General features: G+C 45.4%; 1 protein-coding gene across 1 annotated transcript in view; it reads left to right on the forward strand.

The window, feature by feature from the left end:
- Positions 1-23,796, forward strand: part of F12 (coagulation factor XII) — a 39,391-nt gene that overhangs the window by 6,046 nt on the left and 9,549 nt on the right. Inside the window, exons 5-10 of the mRNA XM_066589805.1 lie at positions 8,173-8,280; positions 9,692-9,823; positions 10,205-10,309; positions 10,384-10,558; positions 11,448-11,545; positions 23,132-23,426. Of these exons, the coding sequence (XP_066445902.1) occupies positions 8,173-8,280; positions 9,692-9,823; positions 10,205-10,309; positions 10,384-10,558; positions 11,448-11,545; positions 23,132-23,426 (913 nt within the window). The remainder of the gene's footprint in view (positions 1-8,172; positions 8,281-9,691; positions 9,824-10,204; positions 10,310-10,383; positions 10,559-11,447; positions 11,546-23,131; positions 23,427-23,796) is intronic.

Consider the following 23,796-nt stretch of genomic DNA (forward strand, 5'->3'; position numbering starts at 1 on the left):
TTCTCCTCTTTTCCCGAGCCGGATCCCCGGCCCGCTGGTACCGACCCACACGGCTCGCCACTCCATCTCCTATATATTTATTCCGTCATTCCTGGTCTGGCTCTGGGCATGTATCCATCTCAGCCATATATCATAGTATTTTTGGCTGATTTTACGTTTCGTGTATATGCTTTTCTCCCACGGTAAAATTTGGTTAACCTTGTTTTTGAACTCCCCTAGCGTGGGTGGTTCTTCATCTAGCCAGTGTTGAGTTATTGTTTTTCTGGCTAAATATAATAGTCTGGATACCGCCAATTTTTCGTTGTCATCTAGTGCCAGATCATGTGTGTACCCCAGAATGCATACGTATGGTGTCAGATCCATACATATGCCAAATGCTGAGTTTATTACGTCTCGTATTTTAGCCCAATATCTATGTAATTTCGGGCATCTCCATAGCATGTGGATTAGGTCCGCCGTGTGAGTTTTGCACCTTATACATACTGGAGAGGTTCTCACTCCTATCTTATGCAAAAAAGCCGGAGTCCGATATACTCTGTGTATTAAGTATATTTGCGATAATCTGTGCGCCTCGCTCAGAGATAGTTTGGGTGTCATTTGTAGGATTTCCTCCCAGTGCGACTCCTCGATGGGTCCTATGTCAGCCTCCCATTTTGCTTTTGTTGATATCGGATTGTGTGCGTTCACCGTGTCTTGTATATACGAGTATAATGTGGATATTTTCCCGACTGTGGTAGTAGCTTTGCCTATTATGTCCGCCACTGCATTTGTTGACACTGTCATCTCTGCCATATTCTTTTCAGCTTGTATCGCATGTCTAAGTTGTAGGTATTTATAAAAATCACTATTGGGAATGTCATAATTCTGTTTTAGCTGTTCGAGGGTTTTTAGCTCCCCTCCCTCCAATATCTGGCCCATCCTCCTGACTCCCCTATTTTTCCATCCTTGAAAATCTTGTAATTTATTAATTTCCGGTAAGTATGGATTATTCCATATGGGGGTGTACTGTGTACAGCTTGTTATACCTAGCATATTTCTGGTCTTCCACCAAACTTTGTGTATTAGTAGTAGCGTGGGGGCATTCTGTCTGTCTTTTTTAAACATTCCACATTCCAGTGTTTCAAGCAGGTGTGACCCTGCAAAAAAGTCTTTAAGGATTTTGAAACTGGCGTCCTGTACCTCCTCCGTCTCCCATCCCCTGAGGTGTTGCAGCTGGGAGGCCATGAAATACGAGAACGGGTTGGGTAGAGCCAACCCGCCCTTTTCTTTTGAGTTATATAATAGTTCCAGTTTAATCCTTGGTGTCTTCCCCCCCCCCCATATGAGTTCCCTAAATAGTCCCCTGACTTTATGGAAAAATTTTTGTGTTATCCAGTGGGGGGCATTATGTGTTAGGTATAACAATTGCGGCATCCATATCATTTTTATGAGATTCACTCTCCCTATAATTGTCATGGGTAGTTTACGCCATATGTGAAGTTTCTGTTTCCATTTTTCCATGAGTGGTTCTAGGTTTATTTTTCCGTACTCCCTGACTTTTCTAGTAATTTTGACTCCCAGATATTTAATTGTTGGTGTACATTTTAGGGTTATTTCTCTATTGGTAATTTGTCTTTCGGGGTTGTCTATTGGTGATATTTCAGATTTATTCCAGTTAATGGTTAGTCCCGAAAAGGTTCCAAATTCTTTGATTATTTGCATGGTAGTTTCCAGGGATTTTTCCCCATCCCCTAAGAATAGTAGCATGTCATCTGCGTACAGGGCAATTTTCTCCTCTATATTTCCCCTTTGGAATCCTGTTATTCCCTGATGGGTTCTTATTTTACACGCTAGGGGCTCTATCGCTAATGCGAACAAAAGTGGTGATAGTGGGCAGCCCTGCCTTGTCCCTCTGTGTAATTAGAATGCCTCTGAGGACCCCCCGTTGATGAGCACGTCCGCCTCCACTCCGGTATATAGAAGTTTTACTCGCCTCATAAATATTGGGCCGCATCCCATTTTTTCCAGTACTTTCCATAAGTACTGCCATTCGACGCTATCAAACGCCTTTGCCGCGTCTAATGAGCATAAAATTCTGTCTCCGGTGTTATCTACTGGTATTTGTAAGTTTAAGAATACCCTGCGAATATTTGTTGCCGTTGATCTTGCTGGTATGAACCCGCTTTGGTCTGGGTGCACCAAAGTGGGCGCCACTCTAGACAGCCGATTGGCCAGGACTTTAGCTATTATTTTAATGTCCGCATTTAATAGTGATATCGGCCTATACGAGTCCATCAGCAAGGGGTCCTTGTCTGGCTTTAATAGGATTGTTATTTTGGCCTTTCTCATTGTTTGTGGCAATTCCCCTCTCTGCTCTGACTCCTCCATTGTCTCTAGAAGATGTGGTAGTAGGATGTCCGCGTATTGTTTATAAAATTCTATTGGGAATCCGTCTTCCCCTGGGGCCTTATTGTTTTGCATATCTTTCACCGCCTCCTGTATTTCCTCCAGATCTATTGGCTCATCTAGGAATTCTCTCTGTTCTTCCGTCAATCTATGTGTTACTATCCCCCCCAAATATTCTTCAATTTGTTCTGTTGTTTTGTCTAGTCTGGAGGAGTACAGGGAGGCGTAATATTCCCGCGCTGTCTCTCTTATAGATGTTGCGTCCCTAACAATGTCGCCTTGTGTGTTTTTTAGTTCAATGATATATGTGGAGCTGGTTTGTGCTTGGGCTATAGTTGCCAGCATATGCCCCGTTCTTTCTCCTTCTTCATAATATACCTGTTTACGGAACCCATTTTTAGTGGCTGCTGTATCTAGGGAATATGTATTAAGGGCCTCTTGAGCTTTCTTCCATAAGTTAAGTGTTGTTATGTTGTTTTCTTTTACGTGGTTTTCTTCCGTTTCTTTCAGTTTTTCCTGTAGTTTTTGCCCTCTTTCTCTATGTCCCTTTTTTGCTTGGGTGATTTGTTGTATGTATACCCCCCTCATATATGCTTTCATGGCCTCCCAGCAGACTGTCACACTCGTGGTATCTTTATTTAGTTCAAAGTATTCCTCTAGAGTTGCTTTCCAGTTTTCTTTGTTTAGTAGATTTAGCCAATGTGGATTTAATTTCCACCTCTTTTGGGTGTGGCTGTCGGCATTACTATGCTGTAAGTCTAGTCGTAATATAGAATGGTCGGAGATGACTCTTGGTAAATATTCTATTGTGGATATATCCCTATATATTTTAGTATTCCCTATTGCTAGGTCTATTCTGGACAGGGATTGGTGTGTGGTCGAGTAGCATGAGTATTGTTTGTTTGTGGGGTGTCGTGTTCGCCATATGTCTATTAGTGATACTTCGTTTATTAATCGACCCAGTGATGTCAGGTTCCTTTCCTCGTTTATATTTTCTGTCCTTAATCGATCCTGCGTAGGATCAATTACCGAGTTGAAATCACCTATTATTAGGACTGGAATGTCTGGTCTATCCGTTATAAATCCTATTATTTGCCGCATTATTGTATTATTGTATGGAGGCGGGACGTACACCGAAGTTATGATGCATGTATAATTGTAAATTCTACAGTGTAGACTTATGAATCGGCCTTCCGGGTCAATTTTTCGTGCAAAACATTTAAATGGTATGTTTTTATGTACCACTATACTGACCCCCCTGGAGTATCTCGTGTGTGTGGAGTGGAAGCTTTGTCCCATCCCCCCCACCCTAAGTGTATCTATGGTTTCTTTTGTCAGGTGTGTTTCTTGCAGGCATATAATAGCCGGGCCTTGATCCTTGATTACTTGTAGTACTGCCAAGCGTTTAGTCTGGTCACTCATACCTCTCACATTCCATGAGATGATCTTGACCTTACTACTCATTTTCCTTGTTCATTACTTTCCTCAGGGATTCTATTTTCTGAGAGTTGTTTTCCCCTTTTGTTTTTATGAGTGAGCCGCACTGGGAGGGTCCACATCTCCGTAGCGATATCGCACCTGCCCCACTCCTTGCATACATATATACAATTATATTAACATTCCTTCCCCTTACCCCTTCTTGCATCCTATTTCTACCGCATAACATTTTTTCCTCTATCTGTGAATTATTTAACATTTCCCCAACATACGAGAGAGAGACCAAACAACGAACATCCCCAACATATAACTCACTGATCCGTTGACATTCACTCGGATCGGGGTACCAGTCCTCCATTCTCCCAAACGATGTGTCCTGTCGCCCCAGGTGCTCCTCTCAAGATTTTTTCGGTTCCCTTTGATTAAGCATTTCTTTAGTCCTTGTCTCTTCCTGGCGCTTTGCGCGGTGACCTTCCTCTCCGGATTTGCTCTTCATTATGGTCTATCCAATTGCTGGCTTCTTTTGGATTTTCAAAGAAATGTGTTGTACCCGTCGCTGCCACTCTCAGTTTGGCGGGATACAGCATTGCATATGGTACTTGTAAGTTTCGGAGCCGTCTTTTTATTTCTATAAATGTTGCGCGTTTTTTTTGTATTTCTGTAGAAAAGTCTGGAAAGAAGGAGACTCTTGTGCCGTTAAATTGAATTTCTCCCTTCTCGCGGGCTTTTTGGAGTATAGTGTCTCTGTCTCTATAATGCAGTATTTTAACAAGCATCGGTCTAGCAGGGGCCCCTGGAGGGAGGGGTCGCGTGGGCACACGGTGTGCTCTTTCAACTGCAAACATTGCAGTTAGAGTGTTTCTCCCAAATAGTTCAGGCAGCCATGTTTCAAAGAATTCTGCTGGGTTTCTTCCTTCCGCCTTTTCTGGGAGGCCCACTATTCGCACGTTGTTTCTTCTTGACCTATTTTCTAGGTCATCCACTTTGTTCTGTAGATACTTTATGTCATGCAGGCTTTTTTCCATATCTCGTTGTATTGGCTGTATGGCGTCTTCCACATCACTTATGCGTTGTTCGGTTTCTGTCAGCCGCTCTGATATTTTCTGTACATCATGTCGTAGCAGGTTTACATTAGTTTGCATTGCGCCCATTTGCATATTAAGATTGCTCAGCGATACGTTGCATTTGGTTATTTCGCCGAAGATGTCTTTCAGCGTAGGTTCTTTATCGCTTCTTGCGTCTTCCTGCCTTTGGTCATTTATAGCGATATCATCTATATTTTTATTGGCATCTGGCACACAATTATTAGATGTACTTGCATCCTTTATACCGTTTCTTATGCCACTGTCAGTTGTGTTTGCGTTATTTGTTTCGTCTCGTGCGTGATCACCGCATTCACTTTCGTTGTTTTTACCATCTCGTGCCACACTTATGATTGCATTTGTGGTATTCCTGCTCTCTTGTATACTGTTAGCAGGCTTGCTCGAGTTGTTCATGCCCCCTCGCTGGCTGGTGGTATCTTGCCTGCTATTTTCAGGGTTTTGTGCGGTGTTTCTGCTGTCTTGTATGTCTTTGTCTTTACTGCCTTTATTGGGGTCTGTTAGTGTGTTTGTGTTAACCCCTCTCTCATCTGTCATGCTTTCTGTGCATCTGGCCCCTTCCTCCGTTTGCCTGTCGTTTTGTGGGCTCTCCTGCTCCTCTATATCTCTCCTCCGCTGCTTGGGGCTGCCTGTTTCCTCCTTTCCTCCCCTCTCCTCCCTGGCATACCTTGCCAGCTTGCGCGCTGTGTCCGAGCTGCTTATGGAGGGGCGCGGTATGAGTGTTCTCATCTCTCTGCCGCCGGCGCCATCTTGCTTTTGCCGGCCGCCGGCTTCTTCTCCCTTTCCCTTCTCTTTGCCGCGTACCATCCTCCCTGCAGGTGTGCGCTTCGCCTCCGGTGCCTTCCGCTATGCTTCTGCTCTGCAACTGCTCTCTTTTCGCCGGTCTTGGGTCCCGATATCAGGATATTTGCAGGATTTTTATCGGAGCTGTTCTTGGCTGCGGCTGTCTACATCGCCGGTCAGGCTCCGCCCCCCTTTGTATGGCTCATATTTAATGCACGATGTATATTACAAAGCGCATTAATATGGCCATACAGACGTGTATAACCCCACTTGCTTTCGCGAGACAACCCCTTTAAATTCAGGTAGAGGCCCATTTTTTCACTCTCAGTTTTAATCTTACATATCAGCTGCTTCAGACCGGCTTCTGTTTCTACAAGCAAAGTTGTGTCATCTGCGTAACGGAGATTGTGGATGTTTCTCCCACATATTCTCACCACGCTTTCAAATTCATCTAAGTCCATTTTACGCATAATCACTTCTGCATATAGGTTAAACAAGAAGGGTGAGAGGATGCAGCCCTGTCGGACACCTTTGCTGATCCCAAACCAATCTGTGTTCTCACGGTGGCTTCTTGATGGGTATAGAGTAGAGATGAGCAAGCATACTCGCTAAGGACAAATAATCAAGCGAGTATTGTCCTTTTCGAGTACCTGCCCGCTCGTGAGAAAAGATTCGGGTGCCGGCGGGGGTGAGCGGTGTGTTGCGGGAGTGAGCAGGAGGGAGCCGGGGGAGGAGGGGCGAGAGCAGATCTACCCCCCCCCATTGTTCCCACCCCCTCTCCCCCGCCGCCCCCGCCAGCACCCCAATCTTTTCTCACGAGTGGGCAGGTACTCGAAAAGGACAATACTCGCTCGAGTATTTGTCCTTAGCGAGTATGCTCGCTCATCTCTAGTATAGAGTGATTTTATCAGCTTGACTAGATGTGCCAATACGCCCATCTCTTGTAGGGCCTGCTATAGCTTGTCATGGTCGATGCTGTCAAAGGCCTTGATGTAGTTGATGAAGCACATGAAGATATTCTTTTGGTATTCAAGCTTTTTCCATGGTCCATTGCAGGTTTGCAATATGATCGCGGGTGCCGCGTCCTCGCCGGAATCCTGCCTGTGCATCAGGGAGCGCCGCTTCAACTACTGATCTTAGTCTTTCCTGTATAATTTTGAGAAGGATCTTGCTTGCATGCGGAATTAGGGCTATTGTTCAGTAGTTAGAGCAATTCTAGAAGTCTCCTTTCTTTGGTAGAGGGATGAAGACAACATTAGTTAAAACTATACACTTTTTGCCTGCAGCGGAGAACTGTTTAATTATCATTACTTTCTATATTCACCTAAATAAGCTATAGACCATAAGTATACAGTCAGGAGGCTGAGCTGTGATCTCCTCTATTATACCAGTGTGACAAGAGCTGTGTGATCGCCATCAGTATCTGTGATAGGAGTGTCTATACTGGGGGGCTAGCTACATAATGAATGAATAAACAAATCAAGTTTAACCATTTTCAGAATAAAAGGGTAATGACACAGCCATGTCGGTCACATAACCAATTATGTAGTTTTTCTACATACTAAAAATAATTTTAAAAAATGAGTGGGTAAACGGCCGGGATTATAGTTGTCTCTGATACTGGTCGTTCATCGGGTGTCCGCTATGTAATGCAACTCTCACCTGCAAGTGTGCACAGCTCTTACTGCTATAAACATATAGTCAGAACTTAATACACATTGAATTTTGGACCTAAACATGATGTTAAAAGGTGGAAATTTACTTTTAAGTCTATCAATGAATCCAACTATGCATCATTTGAAGGCCACTCCAGTGAAAACACATTTTTCCATCACTACCCCCTCACCTGATTGTCTGCCAAGCTCTGGATGTCTTCTATGTATATTGCACTCACTTCCATACAGTGCCGCTATCGGACTCCAGGGTGTTAGGGAGAGGCTACTAGGTCTCAAAGATCAGCAAAGGCACAGCAGCACATGAGCAATTAGAGCCAGTACCATCTCTGCCTGCTGGGAGGACAGTGTGATTATCATTTTCTATATTCACCTAAATAAGCTGAAGACCATAATTCTACAGTTATGGAGGATGAACTGTCATCTTCATTATAACAGTGTGATGGAGCTTCTAATTACTATCAGTAACTGTCAGAGTTTCTGTCCCCCTAACCCCCTGTGAAGATCGTGCATTACAGTCCAGTCAAACAAGATTTCAAAAACTAAAAAAGTGAATTTTGAGAGAACAGAAAGACAAGTGAATCTCAGGTGTTCACAATGAGATCTCATGACCACCTGAGGAGAAACACTTCAGAAATTTTCAGATTGAAAGGAATACCTAAACAAGGTAATATTAGCCGATTTATATATACTGAGGGCTAGTTACAGAATGAATTTTAAAAAATCTCACTGGAGTGGCTCTTGAAACATTTTAATATATCACATCAGTATACATGTTTGTTTGTTTTTTACAGATCATTGTGAGAACAACCCGTGTGAGCCAAGAGGTGTGTGTAAGAGCACTCTAAGGGGTTATAACTGTATATGCAATGAGCCATATGCAGGCAAGGATTGCAAGAAAGGTAAGTTGAAAATTCCCTTCAGAATCTCAGATGTTAAAGGGAACCTGTCACATTCAACATGTTGTCTGATCTGTGGGCAGCATCTTATAGAGCAGGAGGAGTTGAGCAAATTGATACTTAGACCTGTAGGAAAAGATTCAGTATAACTTGTAATTTTTTTAAATTTTAATTCCTTATTCTGGACTTAGTTCTGTAGGCACAATCACGTGGATGGGGACTGACATCATGACACCATCCCGCCGCTGGGCAGTGCCTCTTTCCTGTCACTGTAGACGGTGCCTGAGATGTTGCCTGTTGGAAATCCCCCAATGTTTAATGGTCACTGTAGAAGGTCCCTGAGGTGTCGTCTGTTGGAAATTCCTCAGTGTTTAATGGTCACTGCAGAGGGCACCTTAGATGCTGTCTGTCGGAAATCTCTCAGGGTTTAATTTTCTCTACCCTGCATCAACATCTCCTATGGTGTATGGACAGGGGGGTGTTTTCCCTAGCCAGCCAATCAGCCATCATGGATGTGTATTTGTTATTACCTTGTCTTTATTCTGGTCGTCTCTGCTTTTCTCCTGTATGGATCCAGTTTTGTCCATGTTTAAGTCCTGTCTTGTCTGTTCCCTCCATACAAAGGGTTGTCGGATGCCTGAACCCAACCCTCTCTTGTCTGTACCCTCAGTCCCATGGGTTGACGGATGCCCAAGTCCTGTCCTGTCTGTTTCCTCCATCCAATGGGTCATTGGATGCCTAAATCCTCACCCCTGTCTGTATTATGTCATGTCTGTGGTGTTTGGTTTGAAAGCGGACTCCTGTCAACTAATTTCCTGTGCCTATTGCTTCTGTGTAGGTCTCATTTTCTTTAAACTTCTTACCTATCCTCCATCTAGGGATAGACTAGGTCCCTTAGGTTTGAGACATGGGGCTGTCCCTATTGGGGCAATTTATTTTAATATGGCTTACCAAAGGACACAATGGCTGATACTGTCAGAGCTGATACTGGCATGCATATCAGCCAACTGAAAGAAGCAGTGCAAAACCGAAAAACATGGAGGGAGCTCACCTTTAGGTTCACCGAGGGGCGTGAACAACTAAACAGCTAACAACAACAATCCATGCTGCAGGAAAGAAAATACACATGTATGGAATGAATTTGAAGTCATAGGAAATTTCTGCAAAAAATCACCAGTGTGTGAACATACCACAAGAAGGCTGGAATCACACACAGTTTTGGGGGCAAGTTTTAATGTAGCTTTTTGAGCCCAAATCACAAGTAGATCTAAATAGAAAGAAAAGTATTGTAGAAAGACTAGAAGATCAGGCTCAAAACTTTGTATCAGAAACTGCATGTCTGAGTCCAGCCAAGTATAAGCTTTGTCTGGGAACGTGATGCAATTGATAGAAATATGTTTTGTGTATCTTCTAGACAAATGCTTTGTTGAAAAGCTGCAAAAGTATTTTGAACCAAAGGAAAAGTGGCTGAGATATACACCTCCCATTTTGGAAGAATGCATGTGCCACGAGAAAGGACAAGTCTGTAAAGCAATAATTGGGAAACGTAGGTTGGAGACATACACAAATGGACACATAAGCACACATGTTGGGGGGTGTAAACTCAGATGCATGGGAGAAAGAAATTAAAAATGTAAAATATTGCCTGAAATAGGGTGGTTGGGGACCTCCTGGGAAGGATAATCACATAGGTGCCACCTTATTCCATCCATCAACACTTACATCTGCACTGTTTAGAAGTGTTGTCCAGTACCCTGTAGTATATTATTTATCCCCCGTAATCCACTGATATGCATCATAGTGCCTACACTTTATGAAAATGGGCATCACTCACATCAGTCCTGAACACAATTTAATTTCCACACTATCTAGCTTACACACAATAATACTAAAGGTTTTAAGATGTTCTGCTGCTCTGGATTTGCAGATTGTGCTCACAACCCATGCCTCAATGGCGGGCACTGCATCAAACACAGAGAAGATCTTATCTGCGGCTGTGCCCAGGGATTTTCAGGAGAGCGCTGTGAAATAAGTAAGTATTGATATGACTTATGTAGTTACATCTTTACTTATAACTTTTCTTGAAAATGTTTCCTTTTTTTAAAGATCAGCATGAGACTTGCTACCAAGGCAATGGCACCAGTTACAGGGGTACAGCAAACGTCACTGCAACAGGAACTGCCTGTCTAAACTGGGATTCTGAGGTCATACAACATGAGATTTCATCATACAGCTTAAAGCATGCACAGGGACATGGTCTAGGATCTCACCCATACTGCAGGTAATACTAGAATAAGCTGATCTCTGTGGGTGCCAGGAGTGGGACCCCACTAATCAGATGTAGTGAGGATAGGTCATCAATATTATAGTCCCAAAAATCTTCTTTAAAGGGGTTCTGACATGAGAAAATTTTTTTTTACTTACCTTGCCTGTCCAGGACCGATCGTCAGGCATGTCCCCTCCATCGGGCATCTTCTTCTGTGGCTTCTAAAAGCAGAGCTGGACGGTCAAAATGACAGCTTCCTGCTCTGCTCCATCCGTCAGCCACTTCCGAGGTGAACGGATGGGCGCTACGTCACAAGCAGTGCTTGCTGTGGGCGGCTCGTCCGTCCTGGCTGAACTGCAAGATCTGCACGTGCGCAGTGGAGAGGCGGCCCGTCCTGACTCCTTTCAGAGGGCACCTGTCTTCTGCGCCTGCACGCAATCCTGCAGGGGGGCGGCCCGTCCTGGCTCGTTGGAGGAAGAAGAAAGCCTGCTGGGAGATGACCCCCGCTGCACAACATCAACAGAGGAAAAAGGTAAGCATAGGTTTTTTATGCTTTAACACGCCAAAAATCGTGGGTTCCCTGTGTCCATTAGGCAGACCAGGGAACAATGGCTGTTAAAGCATAAAAACCTTATTCGTGTCAGAACCCCTTTAAGCATTGTTACCATAATATACTTTGCCAACTATATCAGCTTCATATTCTTGTCTGCTGAGCACTTTACATGAAAGGTAAAGAACTTGATACAAAGTACCTGGGCAGTTGAGTCATGTGGATAAAGCTATTCCTACCTCAATTATGAGACGACCGGTCTAGCTATTCCCTGCTATACTACTACCCAGGATAGTGCAGACTGTCACAATATAAGATACTTTTCTAATAGTATTATCTTTTCTCAATCTTCAGGAACCCAGATGGAGATACACAACCCTGGTGTTTCACAATAAAGAATGAAATACTGACCTGGGAACATTGCCTAATCCCAAGCTGCCAGCAGTTACCAGGTACTGTACATGAGATGAATGGTCAAAAAGGTGGCCATACACCAAAGATCCCTCACGGCTGTACAAGCTTGACTGATAGTTTTTCTTCTTGACCCCTCACCACAAACGTCAGGGTAGGTGGTCGGCAATACAGTTAATAGGATATGAAGTGGACACCAGGGTTACATAAATAAATACTTATATTGTTTTAACCAATGAACCGGGAAAGAGTGAAGGCCCTTTTACACAGAACAATTATCGTATCTGAGTAATCTGTGGTTTCTCAGGATTATTGGGTTCGAAGGATTAGGAAATTCCCAATAACAGTTTGTTAGCAGATCTCCGAGCCCCACATCTCTCCTGGCGTCTCCAGTGACTAGTGTGATTGTAGGCCTGCTAATTCTCTGATCGTTTCTGCGAGTGCACACTTGGCTAGGTTTTTCTGAGGCTAAACTCACTTATGATTTCTGATGAAGTATTTGTGATCTCTTCTATGCAAGTCCAATCTCCTCTTTCATGTGGTGTCAACTATTATTACTTACTATAGGGAGCTAAATGGTAGTCTCTCTTTACACTTGGTTCTCTTGTCCGGTAGCAGAAGTCTCTTCGCTCACACACTCCAGCAGTCCCTCTACTGCTTTCTAGCTATCTGTGAACACTAAAAAGTCTCTGGCCCTATCTGTGCTTCTCTCACTCCAGCACAGGCACCGCAGTACTTGCTCTTCTACTAATAGATGGCACTGTGGAGGTATTATTCCATCTCCCTTATTTGCATATTACCCAGAGGAGCATGAATGGCCTTTTGAGTCTCTTCATTCACCATCTAGGTACTCTCCCTAAGGAGAAAAGATAGCGTTTCTGCCCTCACAACTATGTGACACAGTTTCTCTTTCTTTGAGTTCACAGGAAGTTCCTGCTAATTCCGAGTGTGGAGCTTCAGCCAGGCAACAACATTTTTGCTCCTGCGACTAAACATTCACACTTGCGACTGAATCTTCCCTCAAATAGTTGCACAAGCGCATGTGCACTCAAAGAGGAGAGGGGGAAAAGCTGCTGCCTGATTCTTCTGGTGGTGGTTTATCTTATGTGAGAACAAACAATTAGGCATGTTGAAACTAACATGGTTGATACTTCTTCTTTTTGACATTTACCATCAGGAAAGAGTCAGGACACCAACATACAGATTAGATAGTCTCCTGGTCTCTTTTACATAAGCCTATTTGGATAACATTTATCTAATGTGTATGGTCAGAGTACATTAGGTAAAAGGCAAAATGCTTAGTACATATATAGAGTGGTACATAGAGTAGACAGGGGTATAAGGGGGAATCAAAATGTAATACCTCCAAAGTCACCACAACTTTATTAATAAACAGATCAAAGCAAAAGTGACATAGAATAAAGCCTGAAGTCTCCTGTCCATGAAAATACTGTTGAAGATAGCCACCACTACATTTATGCCATTGTTGAACCCAAGTATGAAATCTAGTTTGGAAAAGTTGAGGAGTTTGCTTTCTTCCTTTAACTTTTTCCAAGTTTTCAGAATTCATGACATGTAGGCTGTCCTTCATTGGCTGAGACAGGTACATAAAGTGGATGAGGCACTGTGGACCCCTTCATTTTGGAAATTGCCTGGGTTGTGAAAAACGATGTGTGAGGTCTTTTCTTCCTGATGGCCTCCCACAGCTTCATAAGTATTACTGCAGCGTCCTGTAGGGTGACCCCAAACACATGGCTTATGCTGAGGAGCTGGGAGGGCAAGATGCTGGCTTGTCACAGCAGCACTTACCACCCTCCCTCCCGGAGGAATGCACGCAGCCAAGGCCAGGGCAGCGCTGGGCCTCTTCTGGACACCCCCGGCATGGGGATGCCCAATAAACATTAGAACAGGTGAGGAGTTTGTCACGGGTGACGCCACCATTCCAGCACCCACCAGCATGAACATCGGCGAGGAAATAAATGAGCCACAGACAGTATTATAGTACCTCAGGTCCCCGTGAATGGTCAGCGCCTGGAATAACTTTTACTTGAAACTTTAGCGATACAAGGCACAAATGACAGGTTTGAATAGTGCAGGAATTAGAACAGCTACAGTACCTCCACATGGCAGACCCAGATTTCAGGCCGCCGGTGTGTGACTAAGTAAATTTGTGTACCTCCACTCAGCAGGACCCAGACTTCAGGATGCTTGAGTGTGAACAATGCCTGTACAGTACCTCCACCGGGCGGTCCCTGACATCAGGACGAATGGGTGTGACAAATGACTAATTGAGTACCTCTGCACTAGGCTTTAAAAGACTTTTTGCTCTCTGCTCACTCTCTCTCTCTCTTTGGGGCTCACTTACAATTCATGCTGATCCTTGCACTAGGGAGACCTTTCCTCCTCCTCCGCTCTTCACTACATGAGGGCTGAAGGTGCCCCCATGCAGCCAGCAATCTTTAACACAAACCCAGAAGACAAGGACCTTTTTCCGCTCTCATGCACTCAGATTTATACCTTCTCTCATACCACGTGACAGGACAGAAATTGTTACTTTTGCAGAAAGACATTTAACCCATCACACTGCAACTGTGCAATACACAAAACAGAATGACAAGACATGGGGGCGTGGCCTGCGACCAACATGGAGAGTCGCAAGTGAGAGGAGCTCCCCAGGGGGGACATCAAAATCAGCTCAAAATCCTGGCCTGACCAGAACCTGAATGTCCTAAATAATGCCAATGGGTTCCTAAACCTCTACGGACAAACTGGACCGCAGTTGAGGACGACTGAAGCCCCCTGACTCCCATAATAGAGCTGCGGGTGAGAGACGGCGCCAACGCCCTGCCATCTTTCCCGCGCTTTGCACACAGCCTACCTTGCCACCTTATCCTGCCGCCCGGCTGCACCGAGACCCTCGCGGACCACCTTCTCCTACTTGCCACCCAGCGGGAGACTCCTCTGACACCCGGAGCTGATTACACCGCTCCACTCACACCGGAGCCCCTTTGCGCTGCCTCTGGACCGCGGAGACCTGCGCCTGTCGTGAGCCGGGTGGGGGCAACCCCCCCACTGAAACTGCCAGCTTCACTCCTATAGAGAGGAGCGCTCCGCTTCCCCTGCGTCCGGACCACCGCCGCGAGACCCGAGCGAGAGCTGCAGACCATCTGCCGGCTCTGGTTGCCCCGACGCCGCCCACCTGCGACCGACCCCGCGAACCAAGGCTCGCCGCCCGCTCCCCGTCGGTGGGTGTCTGTCTCCGGCTGGACCCGCGGCGGGGCTGTGCACTCTCCCTACCTTGCCTGGAGGCCGCGGTGCCGCCGAACAGCTGTCTCCTTTGGAGGGCGACGCGGAACCTCTTCGTGCCTGCGCTGTTGCCGCGGGGCCCGTCGGAAGTCGCACCCCGCTGGACCCACCGCACGGCAGCCCCCACCGCTTACCAGCAGTGATACCTAGCACCATACGGCATGCCGGCCGCGAGGCTGCACGCCGATCTGATCCCGGCCCTGCAGGCTGAAGACCTCTCCTCTTACCTCCGGCGCGGGTTGCGGCTGGCCCGGCCGCCCCCGGCGGCTCATCTTCAGCGGCTCATCTCATCTCCTGACCGCCCTGCCACCACCGGACTACGCCGCTCGGGACCCTACACCTGAAGGGACCCCCCCCCCCTCGGAACCGGCCCTGCGGAGCCGGCAGCAAACTGTAAGTTACCTACAAGGGGCTGGGGAACAACACTCAAGACTGACTAAATAGACCCCTTACAGTCACAAAACCTGGCCAGACGGCCCACGATATGACAAGACCACCCTATCCCTTAGGATAGTCGAGGGGCCGGCTACCCCATTACCCTCCTGCGAGCGGACTGAGTTGAACCGGGCCAATAAACAAGAGACCCCGCGACAGACACCGACCTGCCTCTGTCCCTGGACCACATCGGCAGAGGCGGACTGTTGTACCCTGCGACTGGCGGATTGCCGCGCTGGACTGACGCAGCCCCTTGCCCCCTCTGCCGCGGCTGGACCTAGGCCAGAGATAACCGGGCGCTGCCACGGTCTGGACGACCGAACACTCTCCTCTTAGCAGCCCACAACAATACCAAGATACAGACCTCTGATCTCTACAAGCAAACACCGACACCGTCTATACTACAACGACAACTTTCATAACCCGCCACGCTAATCTAACGAATTCTAACATGAGTACACGTGCGAAAGGCGGCACTGCCGCCGAAACATTAAAAGAATTCTCCCGCACTGAAACCTCTGATCACACCCCGCGTACAACGCGACCCACACAGGCGAAAGAACCCGAAAATGAAACAGGGCAAAACCCAGAACCCACCATGCGTCAACTCTTAGACGCGATCAACACTTGCAAATCCTCTCTTACTAACAAAATAGAGGAAATCAAATCCGACGTTTCCCTGCTAAGACAAGACCTGCACAATATGCGTGACAGAATGCGGGAAATGGAGGACCGCGTTTCCAACGCAGAAGACTCACTGCGCCCATTAACTACGGCGGTCAAGAAGGCAACAAGAGCAATAGAATTCTGTCAATCCAAAACAGATGATCTGGAAAATCGCTCGCGCCGTAATAACCTGCGCATAATAGGCCTACCCGAAAAATCAGAGGGCTCCCACCTGGAAACATTCGCGGAAACTTGGCTCAAAACGCTATTGGGAGACGACACCTTTTCTACCCATTTTACAGTAGAAAGAGCCCACCGAGTCCCTGCAAAACCACCACAGCTGGGAGCCCCCCCGCGCCCCTTTCTAGTATGGATCCTAAACTGCAGAGACCGAGATGCTGCATTACGTCAAGCCAGACTAAAAGGCCCACTAAAGTACAACAACACAGCGATATCCATATTTCCCGACTTCTCGGCCGAGCTACAAAAACAAAGAGCCACCTTCACAGAAGTGAAACGGAAATTCAAAGAAAGACATCCCCTATTCAATGGCATACCCTGCACGCCTATGAATAGTAGCCCAGGGGAAGGTGGTCTTCCTCCAATCTCCCACGGAGGCCCTGGAGTGGCTGGATATGCACTCCAAAACATCAAAAGGATGACCGTCCCCACCACACCTAGCAACAGGACTTTAAACCCTGTCGTGACCCAAGTTTTCAGCACCCCCTCGACTCATAGACGGTGTGTAACACGGCCAAGGCATCTTTAAAGCTGTTATTGGAGCTCGGCGGTCAACCTCAAGCCTCTAAAGGCCATCAAGAGACTCCCCCCAACAACACAACAACTGCTACTTCTAGTTAGATTGTAGCTAAATCGCTTCTCTTTTCTGGTTTTTCTCCCCTAATTTTTCCCTTCCTTTCCCCTCGTCCTTTCTTCCCCCTTCTTTTATTTTGTAGTTTTCTTTGACATCCACGGCACAATTTTAGCGAGATGTCAATGATTAATGGTTTAAATTGTTGTATTCTGCTCTCCACTAATGCTTTCCACAAGCAGGCGCTAACACAACCCCTCCCCTCACACCCACCAATGCCCTCCCTCCTCCCCCACCCGAAAGACACAGACATGATAGCTAAACTCTATATCCACGTAAGCAATGATGTCCCTAAAATGTCTTAGCTGGAATGTAAGAGGGCTCTGTACAGCACTCAAGCGAAGGACAGTATTCTCATATATTAAGCAATTAAACCCACACATTATCAGCTTACAAGAGACCCATCTCATCAGGGACAAGGTAGACACCCTTTCAAAACAATGGATCCAGTGGACCGCTCACTCCTTTCACACCTCCTCCTCCAGGGGCGTCTCGGTACTAATTCACAAGTCGGTGCGCTGGAACCCAATTGCCACCCGCAGAGACCCCGAAGGAAGATTCATATTTATATACGGAGAAATAGACTCCAAACCATATGTCATTTTATCCATCTACAACCCACCTCATAACAACTCCCATCTTCTGCAGACTGCTATAGCGTTTGCACACCACTACCCATTGGCGGAAGTGATTTGCCTAGGCGATTTCAACATGGTAATGGACCCTACTAAAGACAAATTCCATACACCCTCTAACTCTACCCCCACCTTAAATTCCCCTTTGAGACAACTAATCAAAAGCGTCGGATGGGTCGATCTTTGGCAACTCCACCACCCCGAAACGCGGGAATATACTTGCCATTCACCAGGTTACAACGCGCTAACAAGAATTGATTACATATTCAGTTCCATAGAACTGGCAGTATATCTCTCAAACATAACACACTGCCCGAGAGGCATCTCTGACCACAGCCCCATACTGTTAACCCTAAAATTCCCTCAAATTAATATAAGGCCCACTTGGAAACTTCACCCATTCTGGCTTAAACTCATTGGATCGGATGACCAGATGCCCTTCCACATCTCCCTATTCCTAGATGCCCACAAGGACAATACCCACCCTGCCTTGAAATGGGACACTCTTAAGGCCTATATCAGAGGATTCGTCAAATTTGCCATCTCACACATTAAAAAATCGACATCCCAAGCCGACAAAGAGATAGAAAATCAGACCCTAGAGGCCAAAAAAACATACATATCAGCCCCCACAGACGCCAATAAAATAGCCTGGCTTAGTTTATCCCGACTTTATAGACACCAATTACACGCCAAAGCCAAACGTCAATTATTTTTCTCCAAGCAACACTACTTCGAGCTAGGGAACCAATCTAGCCACTTACTCGCCAACCTTATTAAACGGGAAAACCAAACAAATATGATCCTTAAAGGGGTTGTCCCGAGGCAGCAAGTGGGTCTATACACTTCTGTATGGCCATATTAATGCACTTTGTAATATACATTGTGCATTAATTATGAGCCATACAGAAGTTATAAAAAGTTTTATACTTACCTGCTCCGTTGCTGGCGTCCTCGTCTCCATGGTGCCGACTAATTTTCGCCCTCCGATGGCCAAATTAGCCGCGCTTGCGCAGTCCGGGTCTTCTCCTCTTCTCTATGGGGCTCCGTGTAGCTCCGCCCCGTCACGTGCCGATTCCAGCCAATCAGGAGGCTGGAATCGGCAATGGACCGCACAGAAGCCCTGCGGTCCATGAAGACAGAGGATCCCGGCGGCCATCTTCAGCAGGTGAGTATGAAGACGCCGGACCGCCGGGATTCAGGTAAGCGCTGTGCGGGTGGTTTTTTTAACCCCTGCATCGGGGTTGTCTCGCGCCGAACGGGGGGGGTATTTAAAAAAAAAAAAAACCAGTTTCGGCGCGGGACATCTCCTTTAAGATCAAGAATCAACACGGAATAGAGTTCACTGATGCCCCGTCTATTACAAATTGCTTTAAAGAATTCTACGCTAACTTATATAGTTCTTCCTCTCACAACACCGTGACAGATATTCTAGATTATCTAAACGACTTAAATTTCCCAACCCTCTCTGAAGAGCAAGTCGGCCTCCTAGAAGCTCCCATTACGCTGGAAGAGATCCAACTAATAATCCAAGATATGGCTCTCAATAAATCACCAGGACCCGACGGTCTCCCAATAGAGACATACCGCAAATACTATGAACAACTAGGCCCACAACTTCTTGAGGTACTAAACCAAGCACAACTAGACAAAGCACTCCCACCTTCATTCTATAAAGCCTCTATAGTAGTGATCCTGAAACCTGGGAAGGACCCTACAGACTGCGGCTCTTATCAGCCTATATCACTAGTAAACACAGATTATAAGATCCTGACCAAAATTCTGGCCACTAGACTGAACCAGGTGATCCTTTCCATCATACACCCCGATCAGACGGGCTTTATGCCGGGAAAATCCACGACCATAAACATCCGCAGAGTCCAAACAGCTATCCAATTAGGTAAGCAATACAACATGCCCTGGGCTCTGGTCTCACTTGACATGGCAAAAGCTTTTGACTCTGTGGAGTGGGCCTTTCTGGAAGCCTGTTAGGTCCGAATCCAAAACGGATCAAACTTCCAACAATGGGTCAAAACCGTATATAAGTCCCCGAGCGCAAATGTAGTCGTCAATGGCATCCCATCGGCGGAATTCCAATTGACAAGAGGCACCCGACAGGGATGCCCTCTATCTCCGGCCTTATTTGCCATAGCCATTGAGGCATTGGCGATCCGACTGAGAAGCGCCCCCAGTGTAACCGGCATTAAATGGTCAGACCTTGAAAGCAAACTGGGACTATATGCAGATGACACAATCCTATTTCTATCGAACCCATCAAACTCATTTGCCCAAGCCATGACACACATAGATAGATTCTCCCACTTTTCCGGACTATATGTCAATTGGTCCAAATCAACAATCCTTTACACAGAGACTAGCCCAAAAAATGACCCCTGCGTCGCAAGATATGGACTAAAACCAGTCTCAACATTCAAATACCTGGGGATGCTCATGTCATATGACCATAACAATGCAATAGCAGACAACATAAACCCACTTTTAGAGAACATAAAATATAAACTGAAACGATGGGCTAAGCTGCCACTCTCTGTAGCTGGGCGTATAAACCTCATCAAAATGGTCATCCAACCCAAATGCTTATATATTTTACAGCACATGCCAGTGAGTGTCCCCAAGCGATTCTTCAAGTCTTTAAATTCCCTGATAATAACATTCATCTGGAATTCCTCTCGTTCCAAGATGAGCCTATCTACCTTACAAAGACCCAAAGAGCAAGCCGGAATGGCCCTTCCGGACCTCCGGCTCTACTACCTAGCGGGACAACTGCGAAACATCAGAGCTTGGGTCCTAGAAAAAGAACTGCCTATGGCAGACAAACAACTTACAAAACAAGTAACTGGACATAACCTCCTGAATTTTTTAGAATTTCCGGAATGCACCAAAAACACTGAACTAACCCCGCTTCATAAATTGGCTCTCAGCGTATGGAAAGAAGTAAAGACACTGCAGAGCTACCAGGGGGTGGTACCAGAACTCCCCCTCTGGAATAACCCCGGCCTTACTGCACTACAGTTCGTTCCAGACCCACAGTACTGGATCGCCCAGGGGGTACAAGCACTAAAAGATATATATATAGACGGAATACTCCCCACATTCACGCAACTGCGCGATAAGCTGCAGGCCCCACACCTCCAACTATTCAGATTTTTCCAACTAAGACATGCACTAAACTCCCAATTCCCTCCCCCCTCGGCCCGTATATCTAAGTTCCCCACAATAGGCATCCTCAAATCCCAAGGACCCAAAGGCCTAATATCAGCCCTATATACACACCTCCTCTCAGCTAAAATAGATCCCAACCCACTCCCAGCATACGACAAATGGAAACTCACCATCACCTCCCTCACACCTGAGGAGTGGCAGGATATCTCTGAATCCCACCTGTCAGTGTCACCAGCCGTAAACAATAAACTAATCCAATTATACATTATACACCAAGCCTACCTTACTCCCAACCGTTTACATAAAATGCGCAGTACCACCTCAGGTTCATGCCAGAGATGCCACCAACCGAAGGCGGACTTTTGGCACCTGATCTGGGAGTGTCATTTCGTCAAGGAGTTCTTGTCAAAAGTGACAAACCTTGTGAATTCACTTTTACGGCCCCCACTTTCCATCGAATTGGACCCTAAGGTGGCGCTGTTCGGCTTGCTGGAGGAGGAGGTGTGGCCATACCATACTCGCGTTTTTCTTGAAAGGACACTATTCCTGGCCCGTAAAGAGATAGCCACAAAATGGATGGCAACGGAGCCCCGCTCGGTCCCACACTGGATCCAAACCATAAATACTGTAACCTCATATGAAAAAATCATATACCAAAATAGAGGCTGCCCGACTAAATTCCAAAAAGTATGGGGAGCCTGGTTAGACTGTCACTCCACTCTGATCATTCATTGAAATCTAAACTTATCCTAAGCTAACCCCCTTCCTCCCCCTCCCCACCTCCTAACACCCCCCCCCCCCCACTGACAAGCGCCTGAAAAACCTGCAACTTTCAATCCCCAGGATCCAGAATAAGGAAGAGCAGAATCCGATTTCATTGTTTTTATAAGTTCAAAAGTTTATTGTTACAAATATACAATCGAACAGCCTGAGAGATACAGTAACAAAATCTGTGTTAATTTAAAGCTTGAAATTCTGTTCTTACTCATATCACTATGTATCATACAAAGTTCTTCTTACTCTGTATTTCACAAACTGCTTATTATTAATAAATAAAATGAATAAAAAAAAAAAAGAATGACAAGACATTTTCTGCACAGTGCATCTACATAAGACATTACATGCATGACATTTATGGAGTGACCGAGAAAGCATGTACTGGGCCACTACATTACAATGTTGGTTTTGTTGTTTTGTGCGACACCTATCAGAAAAGTCAATGAAAATAACGCACAGTGTGTCAAAACACTGTTGTTGTCGCCTTCTGGGTTGATTTGGCAGATTTTAATTTTTTGGGATATGGACAATCTTTTTGGCGCCATTACTCAGATTGAATTTTACTCTTGAGGTCAAACAGGTATGCCAATGTCTCATTCTCAGTGACCAAATTTTTCAAGATGTCCTGTTCCTCATCTTCACAACCATCCAGGAACTCTTGACAAACCTCCACCACCCTCCTCTGATTGTCAACTGTCAGTTACTTGGGAATCCACAACTTTATGATACCCCAAGTCAGTAATCATTGCTTATGCAGATATGCACTGCATCAGCAACATCCTAAAATATGCTGCATCTGTCACCTTGAATCAACTCATCAGAACACTATTTGCTCTCATTGGTGACTGATGTCGATGGGCGACCAATTCTTGGCTTATCTGCAAGTTTGGTTTCTCGTGTTTGAAACTTCTTCACCCAACACCGCACATTGCCCCCATAAACATTATTCAGCCGATTATGGATTCCTTTAGGGGCACATCCCTCTATCACCAGAAATTCATTGACAACGCTTTGTTTTAGCCTTACATCTATGGCTCTTACCCCTCAGTCTGAAGAAGAAAAGCATACATTAGTAGAGTAAAGACACCTACAAAACATCCTTCATAGCTATTCACAGTCACTTGAATAGATAAATAGTTACAGACACAGAGGCATTGCTTTTTGATTTACACTTGTATTAGTCATTTCAGTCCATGTGGCCCAATGCTACATACAGTAACAAGTTTCTACTAATCTAATATCTATACTGAAGGGCTACCTATAATTGACTTACTTTACTAACACGTGTTACACTGGCCAAACATTCTAATGTTTTTATTATGTATCATTCCTAAAGATCAGCAATAAATGATAAAACTATCATTGATCTCAATCTGTAAAAATATTGTCAGTATGATCACTGAATGTAAATGCAGCTTGTAGCAATCCTTAGAGAATCAGTAGGGCACAGTGCTTGTTCGGTAGACAGCAAGGACTCTGCTCACTTGTCATCGGTCATGAAAATGATGATTAGATTGTTACTGCCTGATTCTACAAACCACTAATCATTTGTCTGTGGCCTAAAGAGGTGTATAACATCAACCACAAGAACCCAAAATGAGAACTTTATTCCAGTCAGAAGTTCACTTACTTAAAATAGAAAGACCATCTCTGACAAACTCAGTTAAAGATGATTATCTGAACTGCGCTAAAGAATACTTCCTACAGAGTGACAGGACTCTTCACCCCGCAATATCCTTTTTGTGTCTTTGCAGCTAGTACTTCACCTCCACAAACCAATGAACCCAAGCCTACAACACAGTTTGTGTCATCTGTCAATACCTCAGATACTTCAGAAGTTCATAAGGATCTCACACAAGGCTTGCCTGCAGACTGTGGAATGACATTTCGGAAAAGTCCATCTGTAGCACTACGTATTGTAGGTGGATTGGTAGCACTCCCTGCATCTCATCCTTATATGGCCGCTCTCTATATTAGGGACTTCTTTTGTGGTGGGACTCTCATCTCCTCCTGCTGGGTTTTAACTGCAGCTCACTGTTTGGATCGTAGGTAAGGTATAAAACATCTGTACATACAGTTATTTTGCTGAAAATACATAGTTGTGCTCCGATTTTATTCTCAAACTACACAACCATGACGACACAGCAGACATGGGCTGTAATAAATCACTTGTATGATCAAGGAAAATCCTTAAAGTGTACCTAAAATCTCAGGTGACATTTCAGAATAATCTGCTGTGCGTGAACAAGAGTAGTAGTGCTATATCTGGTCATTCTATAACTTATATCCTGCAATTTTCACTTGTTTCTCCCTCTGCAAGTTGCATCTCTAATTTTCAGTTTTCCCTGAGCTGGTGGGTGGAAACTATCTGCTGTGATGTCTCCATATACTGTACACATAAAAGAGCAGAATCTCTTCT

Source organism: Eleutherodactylus coqui, chromosome 2 (genome assembly GCF_035609145.1).
Source record: "Eleutherodactylus coqui strain aEleCoq1 chromosome 2, aEleCoq1.hap1, whole genome shotgun sequence".
In the NCBI taxonomy this organism is placed as follows: domain Eukaryota; kingdom Metazoa; phylum Chordata; class Amphibia; order Anura; family Eleutherodactylidae; genus Eleutherodactylus; species Eleutherodactylus coqui.